Genomic DNA, 19,223 nt, shown 5'->3' on the forward strand with positions numbered 1-19,223 from the left:
TACATGGGGGGTCATTTACAAAAGACAAATTCACTTTACACTACTAGTTCTCGTGGAAGTGCAGTCGCTTTAAAGCCGAGGGGTAGATCTGAAATGAGGGCGAAGCTCTGCTGATTATCCAATCATGTACAAGCTAAAATGCTGTTTATTTTCCTTGCATGTTCCTCTCGAATCTACAGCGACCGCACTTCCAAGTGCACTTGCAGTGCAAAGTGGGTTTGCCTTTAGTAAATAACCCCCATGGTCGCGCAAAACACTGCAAAAAATAAAAATTGTGTGGAGAGATGGCCATAGCTTTCTTTTGGTGGTTTTTAAATTACAACTATTTTGTTGCTTTCATTTGAGAAAAGAACAAAAAAAAAACTAACCCCCCCCCCCCACACACACACACACACACACACACACACAAAAAACCCCACAATCAACCTGATTTACTGCATTTCTTGAGGACATAAAATGCTCCCCAGAAAGCCATCAGACTGCAAATACTGCAACATGATAAAGATGGTGATATCACGCTCAATGAAAGTAATCACATTCAAGGTATAAAACATATATTTTTAACTTATTTTAATTTAAGCAATTTCTTTTCTAATCAGGCCAGAGACGCTGTGTGATATATTTGGGCCACTGAACGGCTTCTATATATTAATACACAATGTACGGTATTTATTGGCGTATAGCACGCACCCCTAATCTAGACGTGAAATTCCTGGAAATGTATTTTTTTTATTACTTACAGTTTCAAGGTCTTGCCCGGCGGCCTTGTTCGGTCCGGCATCCGTCTGCGGCCTTCGTGGCGTCATCCCGCTTCTCCCGCGCTGTCTCTGAGCCGATCCCGCCGCCATATACCGAGCGCAGTACACTCGGGTCCTCTCGCATAACCGCAAGGGGAGCCGAGCCTGGCCGAGTGTACTGCGCTCGGCATTCAAACACAGCGCGGGAAGCGAGTATCGGCGTATATCGCTCACCCATGATTTTGCCCTGATTTTGCGGGCAAAAAAGTGCGCGGTATACAGCGATAAATACGGTATGTATATTATACATTTGTGGTTTTAGTTCAATTATACATATTCTCACCTAGACTTCAAGAAAATGGCGGCGGTGATTTGGACCACCACAAAATGGTGGCTCCAATGGTCTAAGAGCGGACTACAAGAAAATGGCGGATACGTGACTTCCGGCCAGCTTACTATATAAACATAGCCTCAACAACCAATCAGGTTCCCCTGATGAAGTCACGAGGAGCGTGACGCAACGATGTAGGCCACATGAGGCTGACGCAAACCGGAAGTCACCGGAATCTATGTGAGAAGGCGCCCTGCCCTGCACGCCGTTTTTCATTGTTTGGCTTGCACTTTTTTATTCCCATGTAAGAGACCACCTTTTAGCTTTAATATATCCTGTTTTAATGGTATTGCACAAGCGGAGGCCTTCTTTCTCTCTTTCCCCCATGGTTGTGGCTTTGAGGTTTGTTCTACAGCAACAGAGATAGACATAGCCCGCAGCCAGGAGAGACCCACCAGCTGGAGTCCTATTTGCACACAGATCTGGATGAGAATGGGAGATAATAGAGCACGAGCCTGACGTATATGAAATTCAGGTTATGCTCATCACCATTATAAAGGAGGTGAGAGTTCTGGGAAACCAGCAGGAGGATTCTGCTTTTATTTATTTTACCACACCTTTTTTTTATATCATCTTTCATGGACTAATTCCAAGGCTACCATTATTGGAATATTTGGTCTTTGAGATAGTCATTCATGCAGCACTAGCACCTTTAGGTGGACTTCATTTGCACTTTAGTGATCCTATTTCACGTGCACATTGACGGACCACTGTTTATCCATATATTTATTTATGGTTGTGTTATTTTTTGCATCACCTATATACACCTTTTAGTGTATATTCCAATCTAAGTTTCCAGTTTTACGCTTTTTATTTACGATGTTTATACCTTGCATGCGATTACTTTCATTGAGCGTGATATCACCATTTTTACTATATGTGAACATTTTATAGATATTTCTGCTTAGTGAATGGTCAAATGGGTGAAAATCACAATCTACTCACAGTAGCGCGAGAGATCACCGCACATTTTAAATACTGCAACATGACATGGCCAGGCAGGGGCAGTGGACACACTGTGGAACTTAATGGAGACTAGGGGCATGTTTCAGTAGATGGTGATAGACCGGATGCACATTACATTAGACTGTTTAAGATGACTGCTGTTACAGGACAATAAAAAAATAAAGACACAAAAGGCCACAGGGGCTTTAAAGAAGATTTTTTTTCCGTTATCCATCATAAATGTGTGCAGACTAAACCCCTGTTCTGAACACATATTGTTAGGTCAATTTGGGTGGTCGCTGGCTGGTACGTTGGAGCTTGGAAACGTCTTTGTATTTGTTTGCCATGCGTCACCCTTCCAGTGCTCCTTGATGCAATAGACCAGTTATAGGTGGGGGCAATGGCCACTTGTTTGTATTTTGGTTAATTGGGCTAGGCAATGCACCGACATAGTGCTATGTGCTGGGTGTTCCGTGTGCCCTGTACCTTTAAAGAGAGATGGGCTCCTTCCAGGTCCACCTGTCCTCACCTATCCATTAAAATGCATGTGCTCCCATCGTAGAGCCTACAGAAAACAGGGTACTTGTAGCTTATACATGCATTTGCAAGTGTGTGCAGACTAAATCCCTGTTAACACATATCATTAGGTCAATTTGGTTGATCCCTGGCTGGTTGGCACGTTGGAGCTTGGAAATCTTTGCATTTGTTTGACATACGTCATCCTTCCAGTGCTCCTTGCTGCAATAGACCAGTTATAGTTGGGGACAGTGGCCACTCATTTTTATTCCACGATAGAAGCCAGCAATAATATCACACACACACACACACACACACACACACACATATTCCAAACAAAAAATACTTACAATTTTTTTCCCCTACGGAACAAAATTTATTTGGAAAATACCAAAAAATATAATTCATGTTAATCATATGAAATCAATTAATATTTCTCAAAACCAGAAGTGGCTGATATTAGAGTAAGATGGGCAAGAACATAAAAAAAGTAGTAGAATTAAAAACCCCAAAAATTCATCCACTCGCTTAGCGTTGGCTTTTAAAAAGAGGGAGAAGAAGTTTTATTGACCTTATACCTCGCTGCCACAAACTTTTCTCTCCGTGTGACCAGATGCCTGAAGCGGCTACTCTTCGGCGATCCGTCCGTTGGTCGCACTCTGATGTCATGTACAATGAAGAACCAGCAGTCTTGTATTGCAAGGCTGCATCCACACCTGAATGTATCTTTTCAGGCAGAAAGTCACATGATTTTGTACAGGTCACCGATGTAAAAAGCAGAAAACCCACCCGTAATCTGCCTAAAAAGAAGCTCATGTACTTTGAGCTTCAGGCAACAGAACGCTCAGATGTGAACAGGGACTATTGAAATGAATGGGATATTTCTTATCCCTAGAGAGGATGTCAAGGGTCCACCAACAACCTGAAACACTGAAGGGAAGAGAGCGCCGGCTGCCAGGGAAGCAGAGGGGGGGAAAAGGTAAACAAAAACTCGAGCTTTACAATTTCCCAGCTATAACCGAACATAAAATTCAATTAAAACGGCTTAGTCAATAAAAAAAAAAAAAAAAAAGGGGGGGGGAGAGAAGAATTAATGGAAGCCTGAGGCTTTTTAAACAGTCTTCAGCAGAGAAGTCAGCTCTGCTCCTTTAAAAATCTTCACTGAACACAGACTACAGTCTTATACCTGTAAATAGGCAGCAATGTTCCATTTCTCACACCCAGTTCAAGCATGTTTATTACGGATAACTTCCCCTCCTTCTACTTCAATTTGCTCGTAAGCCCACTTGCGATCACACCTGCATTCCACACCGCACTTGTTAGAGCCGCACTTTCTGCAGGCATAGAAACAGCCCATGCAGTCTTCATCCAGGCAATCGCACAGATCCATTCCACTGGTTATGAGGATACCTCTGCTGTCGTAAACTTTGTTCTTTGATGAGGCCGATTGTCTGCAACATAAAAGAAGCACATGTCAGATGTAAACAGTGTATTGTCTGGTAAACCAATACATCTATACATAATACAATGTTGTACAACCTGAAAGTCATGCAACTTGAAGCAATGGCTGTGTAATCTGAGGTCTATGAACCTCATGTCGCATCAAAGTCAGACCAAAATAGTGCAGGGACTACTTTGAAAGTCGCACAGATATAAAACGATACTTATTGGAAATCATGGGGTACGACTTGTCATGCGACTTTGCAGTCCCAAGCCACACAAATTTGACAGGGGCTTTAAAAGTGGTTTGGAAAAAGTAATGGGAGGGTATGAACCTCTGGTTTTTATTGCGTGTCCCTGTTGAGGAAATTGGCCCTCATAATCATTTCTCCAGTATTGAAAGTGGATGGAATAACTAAACTATTTGCATAACTAGTAAAAGGAATACTCCCACGCTATCACTGGAGGTGAAAATAAATAATTAAAAACTGTAAAACACCGATAGATGATTCTAACCCATGGGTGCTCAACCTGTGGCCCTCCAGCTGTTGCAGAACTACAAGTCCCATGAGGTATTGCAAGTCTGATAGGTACAAGCATAACTCCCAAAGGCAGAGGCATGATGGACTTGTAGTTCTGCAACAGCTGGAGGGCCACAGGTTGAGCACCCGTGATCTAACCGGCAAGTGTATAATAAATGATGCTACGCTGTTGAACTGTAGTGTAAACAATGCATCACAAGATAATGCTGAAAACAATACTAGAGATGTGCACAAGGTGGCAGTGCAGACCAAATGTGCAGATGCAAAATCTTTATTTAACGAATTCCTCACAATAAAAAGGTAAATAAATGATTTACATCACAAAACAAATGACATATATAACAAAAAGGCGGATGATAAATCAATCAGTATTTATGCAGAAACATGACACTGGATAGTGAGGTGAAAATGTGACAGATAGGAAGTCTGAAAAAAAAAAAAAAAAAAGTCTTGAGATTGAAGTGTCAAACAATGGATGCAGAGCAAAGAAGGGGAATGCCCAGATAGTGTAGTAAAGGTATTTATTGAATAAAAACTAAAAAGCGATAAAATACTCAGTTAGCAAGGTGGAATACAGTAAAACATCTAGGGTTGTCCCGATACCACTTTTTTAGGACTGAGTACAAGTACCGATACTTTTTTTTTAAATGTGTCCCCAAATGCAGCAATGTCCCCCCACAAATGCAGCCATGCCCCCCCCCCACAAATGCAGCCATGTCCCCCCCCCCACAAATGCAGCCATGTCCCCCCCCCCACAAATGCAGCCATGTCTCCCCCCCCACAAATGCAGCCATGTCTCCCCCCCCCCCCCCCCATATCCAGCCATGTCTCCCTTACCTGCATCCCGCCTGCCACCGACTGGTTAATACGCGCGGGGAACATTACACAGCTTTCATTTGAATAGCTGTAATGATTCGCGCCGAGCTGCGTATAGACACCCCCCCTCGCTCGGGATTGGACAGTTCACCCGAGCAAGGGGGAGTGTCTATACACGGCGCAAATCATTACAGCTATTGAAATGAAAGCTGTAATGTTCCCAGTCGGCGGTAGCGGGGATGCGGCGGCGGGCCTGTGCGTTTCCCAGAAGACAGCAGGGGAGGACAGAATAGGCGGTGGAAGTGGCGTAGGTCACTACTGTATTACAGGCATCTGCTCCCCCCTGAAAGGTGCCAAATGTGACACTGGAGGGGGGGCGGGGGATTCCAAAAAGTGGAACTTCAATTTTTGGGTGGAACGCCACTTTAAAGGGGTTGTAAAGGTTCCTTTTTTTTTTTCTAAATAAGTTCATTTACCTTTTCCTTCGATTTCCCTTCTAAACGTTTTTTTTTTCCCCCTTTGAATTTAGCTCTTCCTGTTCCTCCTCAGTAAGCTGTTCTGGCTAACTAACCACGGTTCGGATGATGGTGGAAACAAGTGAGAAATTCAGACAAAGAAATAAATAAATTTAGAAGTGAAATGGAAGGAAAAGGTAAGTGAACCAACAATGCACTCGCTTAAAGGAACCTATTTAGAAAATTAAAAAATGAACCTTTACAACCCCTTTAAGTCCTTGAGGTGTGAAAAAATCCATAAAGAAAATGCACTTGATTCGAGTGGCTTAGTGTTCTTACTTTATGGCTACCATGCCAATATCTTATACAGCTCAATTCCCCAAAATTTCAAGGGTCTCTATTATGCACTTGAGCGAAGTGTTTGGATACGCTACGTTTATCATATCCTTTCACAATGTTTTGTACATGCTCTTTGATGCATACTCTTAAGCCTTGTACACACAATTGAATTTTCTGACGGGAATTGTGCGTTGTGCCTGTTGGCCGAAAAATCTCCATCGGACAATTGTTGCCGGATTTTCCGTGGATAAATCTTGGATGGCAGGCTTTAAAATTTTCCGTGGACAATGATCTGTTGTCAGATTTTCCAATCATGTGTACACAAGTCCGTCAGACAAAAGTCCAAAGTACAGACACGCATGCTCGGAATCAATGCTCACCAAACACATTAGCAGAAGGTGCCCAAAGGGTGGCGCTAAAGAGCTCCAAAACCACGCAGTACATCTCTACACTCGTGTTTGTTGGCCGACAATTGTGTGCCATTTGTATGCAAGACAAAATCCAGGCACACGCCTTTCAAACAAAAATCTGACGCTTTTGACTGATTGTGTGAACAAGGCTTTAGTCTCTTGATGTGTCCAATGTATTGCCATCCACAGCTGCATATACCGCCCCCTCTGTATGGCTGCATATGAAATCTCACTCTCACCTCGTACCAGTACTTCTGAATTTAAAGTAAAAAAAAAAAGAAAACACCTCATTCTACTCTTCCTTACTGCATTCCTCCAAACCCTTACACACTGTGCCGCATCGGGGGTAAAACACCGCCATTTTCACCGCTAACGCTATGGGCGGATTTGCGGCGCATTTCGGACGCATTTACCCCCCCCCCGCTATTGGCCGCATTGCGGGCGGTATAGCCACGCTGTGCCATTGATTTCAATGGGCAGCAGCGGAGGAGGAGCGGTAAACACACCGCTCCTTCTCCGCTCTAAAGATGCAGCTAGCAGGACTTTTTTACAGTCTTGCTAGCGCACCGCTCCAGTGTAAAAGCCCCTCAGGCTCTCACACTGGAGTGAATGGGGACAGATTTTAAGGGCGCATTGCAAGCGCCATTTTTAACGCTATAGCGCCTGCAATATGCTCCAGTGTGAAAGGGGTCTTAAAGAAGCCGATAAGGCAAAACGCATCGGGACTGCGATTATCCTCCATAACGTGATCTTCACATCTCCATGTCAGATTTCTGTTTTTTGGATGTACTAAGCAGATATAGCAACACATAGTGGGAGGAATCACAACTTATCAGGGGGTATTGGGGTTTGGAATGAGAGGGCATAGGTTGTGAGATATTGGGATAGATAGCCCCAATACAATTAAATGATTTCTGTACCAATAAAACTTTTAATCTAGGTTTGTGTTGGAATGATCATTTTGAGGGGAGGCTTCTACACCTTTAAAGTAATGCCTGGTACACATGATGAGATTATTGGACGAATGACCGTCTGAATCTGATGAGTTTACTGAAGGCACAAAAATTCTCGTACGACAGAATAAAAATCCAGAAGTGATGTCATTTGTTGTAATGCATTTTCAAATGACAGCTGTACCGATTAAACGAAAAATCGCATGATCTGGCATTGTACAAATTTTTGTGAAAGGAGAAGTGAGGCTATCTTGCTTCCTTCACTTCTCTCTCTCCCCTGTCACAGCTGTGGGCCAGCCCCCCCCCCAGAGGTGAAGGACTCTACAGGATGCCCATTACGCTGACTGAGATTCTCATTTGATCTACTACATTGTAAGGTGTTAACTTCTTTTTATGAATAAATACTTATTACTGCACTTAGAAGAGCCTTCTGTTTTACTTTACACTATTAAAGTCCCAACCCTCTTTTCTTCTATTAGCTATGATAAAAAATTATAGACCCTTCATTTCTTTGTAAGTGGGAAAACTTACAAAATCTGCAGGAGATCAAGTAATTAATTTTCCCCACTGTAAAACATGCTCAGAAAAGGTGAACCAAGAATTTTAAGTGGAAGTTTAGTTAAAATGTACTCTGCCACATTGTAAGCCTAATCTATCTAGCTCTGTAAAGAAAGAAGAACACACACACACACACACACCTCTGTTCTGCAGCCTCTTCTGTCCGGTCTCCAGTGGTGGATGCCATGTGCAGGAGAGAGACAACAGCTGTGAAATGCATGGGATGAAACGTCACCCATAGAATTGCTATGGGGCTTTTGTTGTCAGCTGCCTCTCCGAAAAACTCCCATACACACTGAAGCTGCCACTGACAGCCCAGCATTGGACCAGACGCAGAACAGGCAAGTATAGATTGTCTTTCTTTACAGGGCTATATAGTTAAGGCTTAGTATTAGGGGTGTAACGGATCGTCACCGATCCGTGATCCGAACGGGCCACCCCGTTCGGATCGGCACACCCCGCGATCCGCGGAGCGCTCCGGAGCCTAGGCCTAGGAAAGTCCCCGGTTTCGGCCTAGCTCCGGAGCGATCTTGCTCCACCCAGTCTGCTTGCCAGAGCCCAGCGTGACACGCCTCCCCGCCTCCCCGGGGAGGCGTGTCACGCTGTGCACTGGGCTCTGGCAAGCCAACATGGAGAGGGAATAGTAGCAGAGAAGCACTAGTGTGAGAGGAGGAGGGGGGGGGGGGAGCACATTTCACGGGTGGATTAAAGAGGAAGCAGGTGAGGCTGTTTGGGACTTGTTAAAAGTACAATCTTGATGTTTTTACAGATATATATATATATATACACATACATATATATACATACACACACACACACACACACACATATACATACATACATTACACACACACACATTTTTTTTTTTTTGCACTGATCCGAAAATGATCCGATCCGTGACTCCTGATCCGAGGATCGATCCGATCCGTGAGTTTTTTGATCCGTTACACCCCTACTTAGTATGTGGCAGAGAGTAGGTTTAGACTAAACTTCTACTTTAACAACTCTCCAAATCACCTTTCCTCAAGCTAATTTTGATTTTCACATAAAATTGATATTTTTACTCATCTATTGGGGAGGGAGTCTTCTCACTGACCATCTCCTGGAAGCCATTACATGTGGTTCTTCCTTGTTAAAACCGTTTAGAACGTCTGCTCTGAGCTCTATTCTATTCAACACCTTACTTTGTGTTGTACTGCCATCTAGTGGAATAAATGAATACTTAAGGTAAACCAAATACAGTAAAACCTTGGTTCGCAAGCATAATTTGTTCTAGAAACATGCTTGTAATCCAAAGCAATTTTTTTTTTTTTTTTTTAACAGGGTATAAAAGAAGAGAGGCACCTCTAAGTGTAGCAATAAGTTGCTAAATGTTTTACCTTCATTAAATGTAACCATATTGCTACACTTAGAGGCTCCTCTCTTCTATTATATACTCATTGTGACATGACGCTACTCTTATATCAAGACATCGCTTGTATATCAAGGCAAAATGTATTAAAACATATTGCTTATCTTTCAAAATGCTCTCAAACCAAGGTTTTACTTTAACCTTTTACAACATTCCAGGCTCAAATTAGAAAGGTGCATGACCCCTTTTAGACTAAGGAGTTTCTCAGGCGGTTTAGCGCTAAAAATAGTGTCTGAAAAACTCCTGCCCTGCAGTCTCAGTGTGAAAGCCCGTGGGCTTTCACACTAAGGCGATGTGCTGGCGGGACCGCTCCAAAAGTCCTGCCAGCAGCATCTTTGGAGCGGTGAGAGGAGCCGTGTGTTTACCGCTCCTCCCCATTGAAAACAATGGGACACCGCAGCCATACCAACCGCAAAGCTCCTCTGCAGAGGCGCATTGCGGGCGGTATTAACCCCCCTTTTTCAGCCGCTAGCAGGGGTTAAAACTGCACCGCCAGCGGTCGAATACTGCCGCAATTCTGACGGTATAGATAACGGCGCTATACTGCCACCGCACCTCCTGCCCCTGTGTGAAAGGGGCCTTAATGTCAATTGAAATAAAAAACACAATGGAAAACTGACAAAGTACACATTTGATTGTCATGACCAAAAGTAAAATGGAAATGTGTGCCTCAAGACTTGACTGACTAAGGGCATGTGTCAGGGGCATTTGTTTGACATCAATTTAAGATCATTCACACAGGTGCATTTGACCTGCTTTAAATTGGTTTGGCATTACCATAGATGGGAATGTAAAACCCATCTAAATTGGGGGGGGGGGGGGGGTTGCATCTGCCTTAGCTGGCAGAGAGAATGAGGTATGTTGGCAGCATGGGGGACACAACCAGCTCTGATAACAGATACAGCAGTGAATAAGGATTAAGCCAATGTGTGCAGTGGAAACGACCTTCTGCCTCCCGGACATCGTTACGATTTTCCCCAGTAACAATGCTCACATAATGAGAGCCACACTGGACAAAAGAGGATATATGGAGCTCAAACCTTTCTGACCCTGTGGGTGTGGACTTGGTCAGCCGCCTCTTCTCTCGCGCACTAGTTTCTGGGGTGAAATCCGTCTGTCGTCCTGGGTTGGAAAACTGCAACGCTTTCAAAGTTTTGGCTGATCGCCCCTGAATAAAAAAAATAAAAAATAAATATAGGCAAATGTGAACAAACAAATTCTGGTTTGGACAATAAAAACAAATTAAAGCTGAACTTTGGGGAAAGTCAAAATCCTCCCTTGCAATGGGGCTGCCCCAGCACTCTGCAAAGGTCAAGTGATGGTTTAGGTGAAGGAGACAGAAAAAGGCATTTTTATTTATCTGATCCTTTGCGCTGCAAGACCAGTCTTTAGCCTCTTGTCCTCCTTGCTCTGCAATTGGATACCCGACTTCATTAAGACAGATGTAAGGACACTGAGGGAGGCAAAAATGTGCCGCTGTGGAGGTCTGCATTAGAGTGGATGTAAACCCTCACATATAGGTGTCCGTTTATGAAGCAGTGATCCCAAGGATCTCCACTGATCAGTCCATAAACAGTTTATGAAACAGAGATAATCAGGGGAGAAGTGTTTGAACCGCCGATGATCTCCGCACACAGAGAATCCTCACTGACACACAGTAACGGGCAGTTTATGAAACTGCGATCTCAGCATTTCCCCAGCTCAGAGGTGGAGAATTGGGGAGTGAAGTGGGGGGGGGGGGGGGGGGTCCGAGGAATATTTTAAACTTCTTTCTACATCATTCAGACCCCCCCCCCCCCCCCAAAAGACAGTAACCATGTCCCCCTGTCGTGTGTGTGAATTTCTGGTACTGTAGTCTCGTAAAGTAGGGTGGAGCGATCTACTCTGCTTCATAAACTGCCATCCAGAGGAGAAAGATCGCTTCAGTGAATGCCAGAAAATGAAGCAGTGAATATATTTCACTGCTTTATAAAAACGAACACCATACCAATTGAAGGGAACAGCCTCAGACGATACACAGAGATGAAACAAATCCTCCCACAAAAGTTTTACATGCATATCTGCTGTCTTCAGCTTGCTATATTCTTTAAAATTCCAACATCTTCAGAAACCAACCAGATGAGTTGATCTTTTGGCAGCTCTCGGTAAAGAGCAGATGACTAATGCCTAGGGGTGTAACGGATCAAAAAACTCACGGATCGGATCGATCCTCGGATCAGATCATTTTCGGATCAGTGCAAAAAAAAAAAATAAAAAAAAAAAATAAGTGTGTGTATATATATATATATATATATATATATATATATATATATATATATATATATATATATATATATATATATAACACACACACACACACACACATTTCACGGGTGGATTAAAGAGGAAGCAGGTGAGGCTGTTATGGACTTGTTAAAAGTACAATCTTGATGTTTTTACAGCTCTCATATATATATATATATATATATATATATATATATATATATATATATATATATATATAGAGCTGTAAAAACATCAAGATTGTACTTTTAACAAGTCCCAAACAGCCTCACCTGCTTCCTCTTTAATCCACCCGTGAAATGTGCTCTCCCCCCCCCCCCCCTCCTCCTCTCACACTAGTGCTTCTCTGCTACTATTCCCTCTCCATGTCGGCTTGCCAGAGCCCAGTGCACAGCGTGACACGCCTCCCCGGGGAGGCGTGTCACGCTGGGCTCTGGCAAGCAGACTGGGTGGAGCAAGATCGCTCCGGAGCTAGGCCGAAGCCGGGGACTTGCCTAGGCTCCGGAGCGCTCCGCGGATCGCGGGGTGTGCCGATCCGAACGGGGTGGCCCGTTCGGATCACGGATCGGTGACGATCCGTTACACCCCTACTAATGCCCAGTACACACGAACCGATTATCGGACGAATGATCATCCATTTTTTTTGTATGCTAATCTCACAAGTTTACTAAAGTCACGAAAATTCTCGTACGGCACAAAAAAAAAAAAAAAAAAAAATCGGAAGTGATGTCATGTGTTGTATTGCATTTTCGAACGACAGCTGTACTGATTAAACGAAAATCTTACGATCTGGCATCGTACAAAAAAAATTCAGTGAATGTCCGATAGAATAAAATCGGATGAACTGTCCTGATCGGCTCTCAGAAGCTCTGTACTAACGACCCTATTATCGTACGATCGTTTCAAAAAGCGGCATTTTTCGTACGATTTTCGGATCGTGTGTACGGGGCTTTAGGCTCTTCACCCATGTGACAGCCTGTGCCCAATCACAGCTGGTCACATGTAAACACGGAAGTGCAGTTTATCGGCTCTCCTTACACTGACAGTGTGAGGAGAGCCAATCAGCAGCATGTTCTCGCAGGGGAGAACTGTACAGTTAGTCAGTGCCCTGATCATCAGTGCAGCCTCAGGAGCGATGCCAGTCAGTGACACTAATCTGTGCGGCATATTTTCAATCATTTCATTTAGCAAAAAATGAGAAACAGAGACACACTTTTTTTATTTGACAGCTCTGGCGCTGCACTGTTTACATTAAATCAGGGAAATGCCTGTTAAAAAAAAAAATAAAAAAATAAAAAAATGCGGGTAGAATCCCTCTTTAAAGCGGAGGTTCACCCTTTAAAACATTTTTTGACATTACACAAAGTCGCGCCATCCTACCGACACAATGCCGGTGTTTTTTTTTTTTTTGTCAGCACATACCTCTTAATCCCGATTTTCACCTCACGGCGATCCCGCGGGAGTGGGCGTTCCCAAGCACTGCCTGTGATTGACAGGCTTCCGAGCGGCGCATACTGCGCGTCACAGGTTGCCGACAGAACCCGAACGTCGGTGCGCAGGCGCCGTATAGAGCCGCACCGACGTTCGGGTTCTGTCGGCAACCTGTGACGCGCAGTATGCGCCGCTCGGAAGCCTGTCAATCACAGGCAGTGCTTGGGAACGCCCACTCCCGCGGGATCGCCGTGAGGTAAAAATCGGGATTAAGAGGTATGTGCTGACAAAAAAACAGCATTGTGTCGGTAGGACTTTGTGTAATGTCAAAAAATGTTTTAAAGGGTGAACCTCCGCTTTAAGTCAGCAGCTACTAACACTTTAGCTGCTGACTTTTAATAAGGACACTTACCTGTCCTAGTCACCTGCGATGTCAGTCCCACGACGGCAATCGCTCGGTTCTGTAGCTTCCATCCTTACGGCTTCACTGCACGTTTCCTACTGCGCATGTGAATGGGCGGTTGCCTCCTGGGATACACACAGTTCCCAGAACTGCGGCTCATTCACCAGAAGACACCGCGAAGGAGGACGAGGCAGAAGAGCCACTTCTGCATTGCAACCGCCCTTTCAGATGAGTATTTTTTTTTTTTTAAATGTATTTTAAGATTTTTGGGGAAAAAAAAAAAGTGGAACTCCTTTAAGATTGAGAGGGGGGTTGAATATAGATCGCATTTTTTTTTTAAACAATTAATCATGCAGCTCTAGTTAACATGAGGGGTAATCAAAGGGATAAATGTGTACCCAGCCAGTGTTTTACTGCAGCGTGGGAGGTGCTTTTACTAGGGGGAAGGCATGGATACATGTCCCTGCTTTACAGGATCCATGCCTTCCCTATTGACAGAACAGCAATTTTCCTTGTTTACATAGGCCGATCGCCATCCTGCCTGTGTACAGAACGATCAGCGGGTGCTGGCGGACAACAGGTCCCGCTGTGTATAATGACAGTGGGATTGAGCCGTCGGCGCTGCGCACTTGTGCCAATACCTGGAAATGCAGAGAGATATCCATCCATCTATCTATATCGTATTTATCGGCGTATACCGCGCATTTTTTGCCCTGAAAATCAGGGCAAAATCGTGGGTGCGCAGTATACGCCGATAACCGCGCCGACATATACCGAGCGTAGTACACTCGGGTATAGTCGGGCAGTCTCGGCTCCTTCCGCGCTCACGTCCTGGACGTCAGCGCGGGTAGCCGAGCATTGCCGACAATACACGAGTGTACTGCGCTCTGTATATGTCGGCGCAGCATTCAAACTCGGCGCGGGAAACGAACGGGGAGGACGCCGCAGAAGGACGCCGGACCCGACGAAGAGGACACCCGAAGCCACAGAAGGACGCCGGACCCGACGAAGAGGACACCCGAAGCCGCAGAAGGACGCCGGACCCGACCAAGAGGACACCCGAAGCCGCAGAAGGACGCCGGACCCGACCAAGAGGACACCCGAAGCCGCAGAAGGACGCCGGACCCGACCAAGAGGACACCCGAAGCCGCAGAAGGACGCCGGACCCGACCAAGAGGACACCCGAAGCCGCAGAAGGACGCCGGACCCGACCAAGAGGACACCCGAAGCCGCAGAAGGACGCCGGACCCGACCAAGAGGACACCCGAAGCCGCAGAAGGACGCCGGACCCGACCAAGAGGACACCCGAAGCCACAGAAGGACGCCGGACCCGACCAAGAGGACACCCGAAGCCACAGAAGGACGCCGGACCCGACCAAGAGGACACCCGAAGCCACAGAAGGACGCCGGACCCGACCAAGAGGACACCCGAAGCCGCAGAAGGACGCCGGACCCGACCAAGAGGACACCCGAAGCCGCAGAAGAAGGACGCCGGACCCGACCAAGAGGACACCCGAAGCCGCAGAAGGACGCCGGACCCGACCAAGAGGACACCCGAAGCCACAGAAGGACGCCGGACCCGACCAAGAGGACACCCGAAGCCACAGAAGGACGCCGGACCCGACCAAGAGGACACCTGAAGCCGCAGACAAACGCCGGACCCGACGAGGCCGCCGATGGACGCCGCGCAAGACACCAAAACTGCAAGTACAAAAAAAAAAAAAAAAACTTTTTTTCCACAGGATTGGGGGCAACTTTAGGGGTGCGCGTTATACCGCGATAAATACGGTATATCACACACACACACACACACACACACACACACACATACATACATATAACCCTGCTCAGCCATAAATCTGCTATGGGCTGGTCAGCAGCTGGTTAAGCTGCAATAGGCAACAGATGGGGGTGTTACATGCTGCGCTGCGATGCTTTCCTGTGCCAAAGTTGATCCGACTCGTATAGACCCAACACTACACATTCAAGCCAATGGGAAGTGCTACACATGCCTCAGCAAGCATGTGTAATACACTGGGCTCTGACAGGTTTGTTGGCTACAACATGCGGTGAGGAGGGGGATGCATCTCGTCCTCACCGCCGGTCAGTAGCGCCAGGAGCACGATCCAATCACAGGTCAGAATTCAGAGAGGTAGATGGTGATGAGGCTTCATGCAGTAGAGACTGACACATGAGAGAGCTCAAAAGCATAGGACCAATCAGAAGAATCCATCCCATCTGTACCCAATCAGGGAGGCCCCTGTATTACTGATATTAGAGATTGTATTCTGTGTGGTCACCTTCCAGCCCCCGTGTAGTATCAGAGGTCTCAATCTGTGGCCCACTAGCTGGTGCGGAACTACAAGTCCCATCATGCCTCTGGCTGTGGCAGTCATGCTTGTAGCGGTCAGCCTTGCAATGCCTCATGGGATTTGTAGTTTCACATCAGGAGGGCCTCCAGTTTGAGACTCAAGTAGAAGAGGCTCCTCTCTGATAGGACACATTAGGTAGGTCCTCATATTATAGATTTTTTCATAAACGTTGATTGTGTGTCCGACTCCCTCGGGCCCTCCACAATCACCTAGTACTGTCTGCCCAGCCTTGTATTGCTCTGTTATCTCCAACACAACTCTTCCTGTCACGGTGAACTCCCCCTACCGCATACACCGTGCACCCTCCGGTGTTCTGTCACGGCCGGTGCCCCCCACATCACCCCGTTCCTTCTCCTCACTCACTTTCGCCTGGGACCTCTTGCTCGGCATTCCCGCGTTACTCCCAGCGCCGTCCCGCGCCGCCGCCATCCACAGGCGCCCCGCCCCCTATAAGGCGTCATCTCACCATAGAGACGCACAGAAGGACAGATAGGCGGGAGGTTTGGAATGTTGGCGCTGTCTATGGTGCTGCTTGGAGTTTCTATGGTGATTCCCTGACAAATGGGCTGTCAGTGTGCCATGTAAACAGTGGTGTGTGTGCGGCTCATGTACAAAATACTGTATAGAACTTTTCATAAACAACACAACTTCCTAATAAGAATGTGACTCATAAATAAAGGAGAACTAAAGGCATTTTTTTCTGGTTTTCATAGTGGAGAGTGATTAGAACCCCTGCCAGGGTTTTATTACCATCTGTGGCCCAGATTCAGGTAGGGGCGCGCACTGATACGGCGGCGCAGCGTATCGTTTTTACGCTACGCCTCCGTAAATTACTGTTGCTACGCTTCATTCACGAAGCATTTGCTCCGTAATTTGCGGCGGCGTATCGTAAAAGGGGCCGGCGTAAGCGCGCGTAATTTAAATGATCCCGTAGGGGGCGTGGATCATTTAAATTAGGCGCGTTCCCGCGCCGAACGTACTGCGCATGCTCCGTCGGGAAAATTTCCCGACGTGCATTGCGGTAAATGACGTCGCAAGGACGTCATTTGCTTCGACGTGAACGTAAATGGAGTCCAGCGCCATTCACGATCCACTTACGCAAACAACTTAAATTTCGAAAAACGCGACGCGGGAACGACGTCCATACTTACCATTGGCTGCGCCTCCTAATAGCAGGAGCAGCCTTACGACGAAAGCGACGAACGCAAACAACGTAAAACACGACCGCCGGGTGCGCGTACGTTTGTGAATCGGCCAGCGTCAGAATATCGTATCGTATCTTAGGCTACAGTCGGCGTATCTAGCTTTCTGAATACAGAAAATACAGTAGATACGCCGGCGTAGCGTTTGAATTACGCAGCGTATCTATGGATACGCCGGCGTAATTCTTTACTGAATCTAACCCTGTGTCTCTGTTAGGGAGATTAACCACTTCCATACCAGGCACTTACGCACCTTCCTGCCCAAGCCAATTTGCAGCTTTCAGCGCTGTTGCACTTTGAATGACAATTGCGCGGTCATGCTACACTGTACCCAAACAATTTTTTTTCTCTTTCAATAAATTTTTATTAAGTTTCAAAATAAGATTACATCAGTCACAAACATCATCCGGAATATTAATAACTCTAATGGACTATGCACATCTTTTTGCATTAGAACAGCCAAAATTGTAGCAGTAAATTACAATTCAATTAGCCGAATGGCAGACAGTCTGAGAGGATAAATAAAAAAAATAAAAAAAAGGGGGGGGGGAGAAAATTGTTCAAAACTATTCCATACATTAGTTTCACACCCAAGAGAAGGGCTGGAACTAAGGGGAACACACCATGCTAAGAGCACGGCCCCGGCCCCCTCACACCCCCGCCCCGTACCCAAGATACTATTGCTGATGTGGGTGAGAAAAAAAAAAAAAAAAAAGGGGGGGGGGGTGGGGAGGATAATCCATGTGCATATTGTAACCTTGCAAAAGCACATATATTAAAAGATAAGAACCCAACAACTGACAGAGATAGGAAGAAAAGGATAGAGAAAAAGGAAACAGAGAGAGAAGGGAGGGAAGGGGAGGAGGGGTAAGGAGGGGAAGCTCAGTGCCTATCTACCCGTGAGATTCCAGTTAAACGAGTGCAGGATCCTGGGTAAGGGGGATATCAATAAAAACAGCCCAAGGAGTCCAAATCTCATGGAACTTAGCAACGGAGTCATTTAATATGCTGGATAATTTTTCATGAACCATGATCCATGAGATTTTCTGTTTAGCAACTGACATGAGTGGCCTAGGCTGTTTCCAGGATTTGGCTATGGATATTTTGGAGCCGAGTAAAATAAAATGAACTAGGTGTTGTGTAGATTTAGGAAGCGAGGGGATAAGAGCATTTAACAAGGCTACGTCAGGGGTCCTAGGGATCTGAAATCCGGTCACTCTGTGAATCATATTGAAGATGAGTCTCCAGAATGAGCGGATCCTAGGGCATTCCCACCAGATGTGGGCCATGGAGCCCCGAAGCTGGCAACCCCTAAAACAAAGAGGATCCGCATCCGAAAACATAGCAGCCAATCTGGAGGGAGTAAGATACCATCTGGTAATGACCTTTACATTTGCCTCTACCAAGGAAATATTCTGAATGCCCTTGAACGATCTAGAGACAGCTTTATGCCAAGACTCCAAGCTAATGGATTTCTGTAAATCAGACTCCCAAGCCGTCATATAAGTTGTTTTATCAATTGGGTGAGTGAGGGCTGAATAGATCACTGAAATGCCTCCCCTCCGCCCCATGGCTTGTCCACACCAAATCTCATAAGCAGTAAAATTAGGGGGTAGGGGTTTGGTTCTCCAGATACTATGCAGGAGACTGGATATTTGTTTAAAGTGGACCATCTCTACATCGGGTAGCTTCAGTGTGTGGATACAGTAGCTCAGGGAAATGGGACCACTAGAGGTGAAATATTGGCCTATCCGATATAGCCCCTTATCCATCCACCACTTAAAGTTAGAAGTTTGCAGACCATATGGAAAATCGGGATTATTGAAAATATGTGCCAAAGGACGGGAAGTGGACGTTAGGCAGGGATTGCCTTTGAGGCGGTCCCATAAAGCAAAAGATTGTGAGAGTACTGGAGAAAGAATGGAAGGGCGGGACTTGGCAGGGGACCAAAGCAAACAATCCAGGGGAATAGACGGGACTGCTTGTTGTTCAATATCGACCCAATCTGGTCTCTCAAAT

At 45.8% G+C, this 19,223-nt stretch overlaps 1 protein-coding gene across 2 annotated transcripts; it reads right to left on the reverse strand.

Annotated features, from left to right (window-relative positions):
* Positions 1–3,642: 3,642 nt before the first annotated feature.
* LOC120917207 (ADP ribosylation factor like GTPase 14 effector protein) lies at positions 3,643–16,473 on the reverse strand. 2 transcript variants are annotated; one of them, XM_040328337.1, is made up of 3 exons: positions 16,366–16,473; positions 10,563–10,681; positions 3,643–4,040 (listed from the first exon to the last, which is right to left on the reverse strand). In XM_040328337.1, the coding sequence occupies exons 1-3, from the start codon at positions 16,429–16,431 to the stop codon at positions 3,815–3,817; spliced, it is 411 nt and encodes a 136-aa protein (XP_040184271.1). In that variant the 5' UTR covers positions 16,432–16,473; the 3' UTR covers positions 3,643–3,814. The 2 variants fall into 2 exon arrangements, with proteins under 2 accessions (XP_040184271.1, XP_040184270.1); XM_040328336.1 differs by having other exon boundaries at positions 10,554–10,681.
* Between the last annotated feature and the right edge of the window lie 2,750 nt (positions 16,474–19,223).

This window comes from Rana temporaria, chromosome 11 (assembly GCF_905171775.1).
Source record: "Rana temporaria chromosome 11, aRanTem1.1, whole genome shotgun sequence".
NCBI lineage: Eukaryota > Metazoa > Chordata > Amphibia > Anura > Ranidae > Rana > Rana temporaria.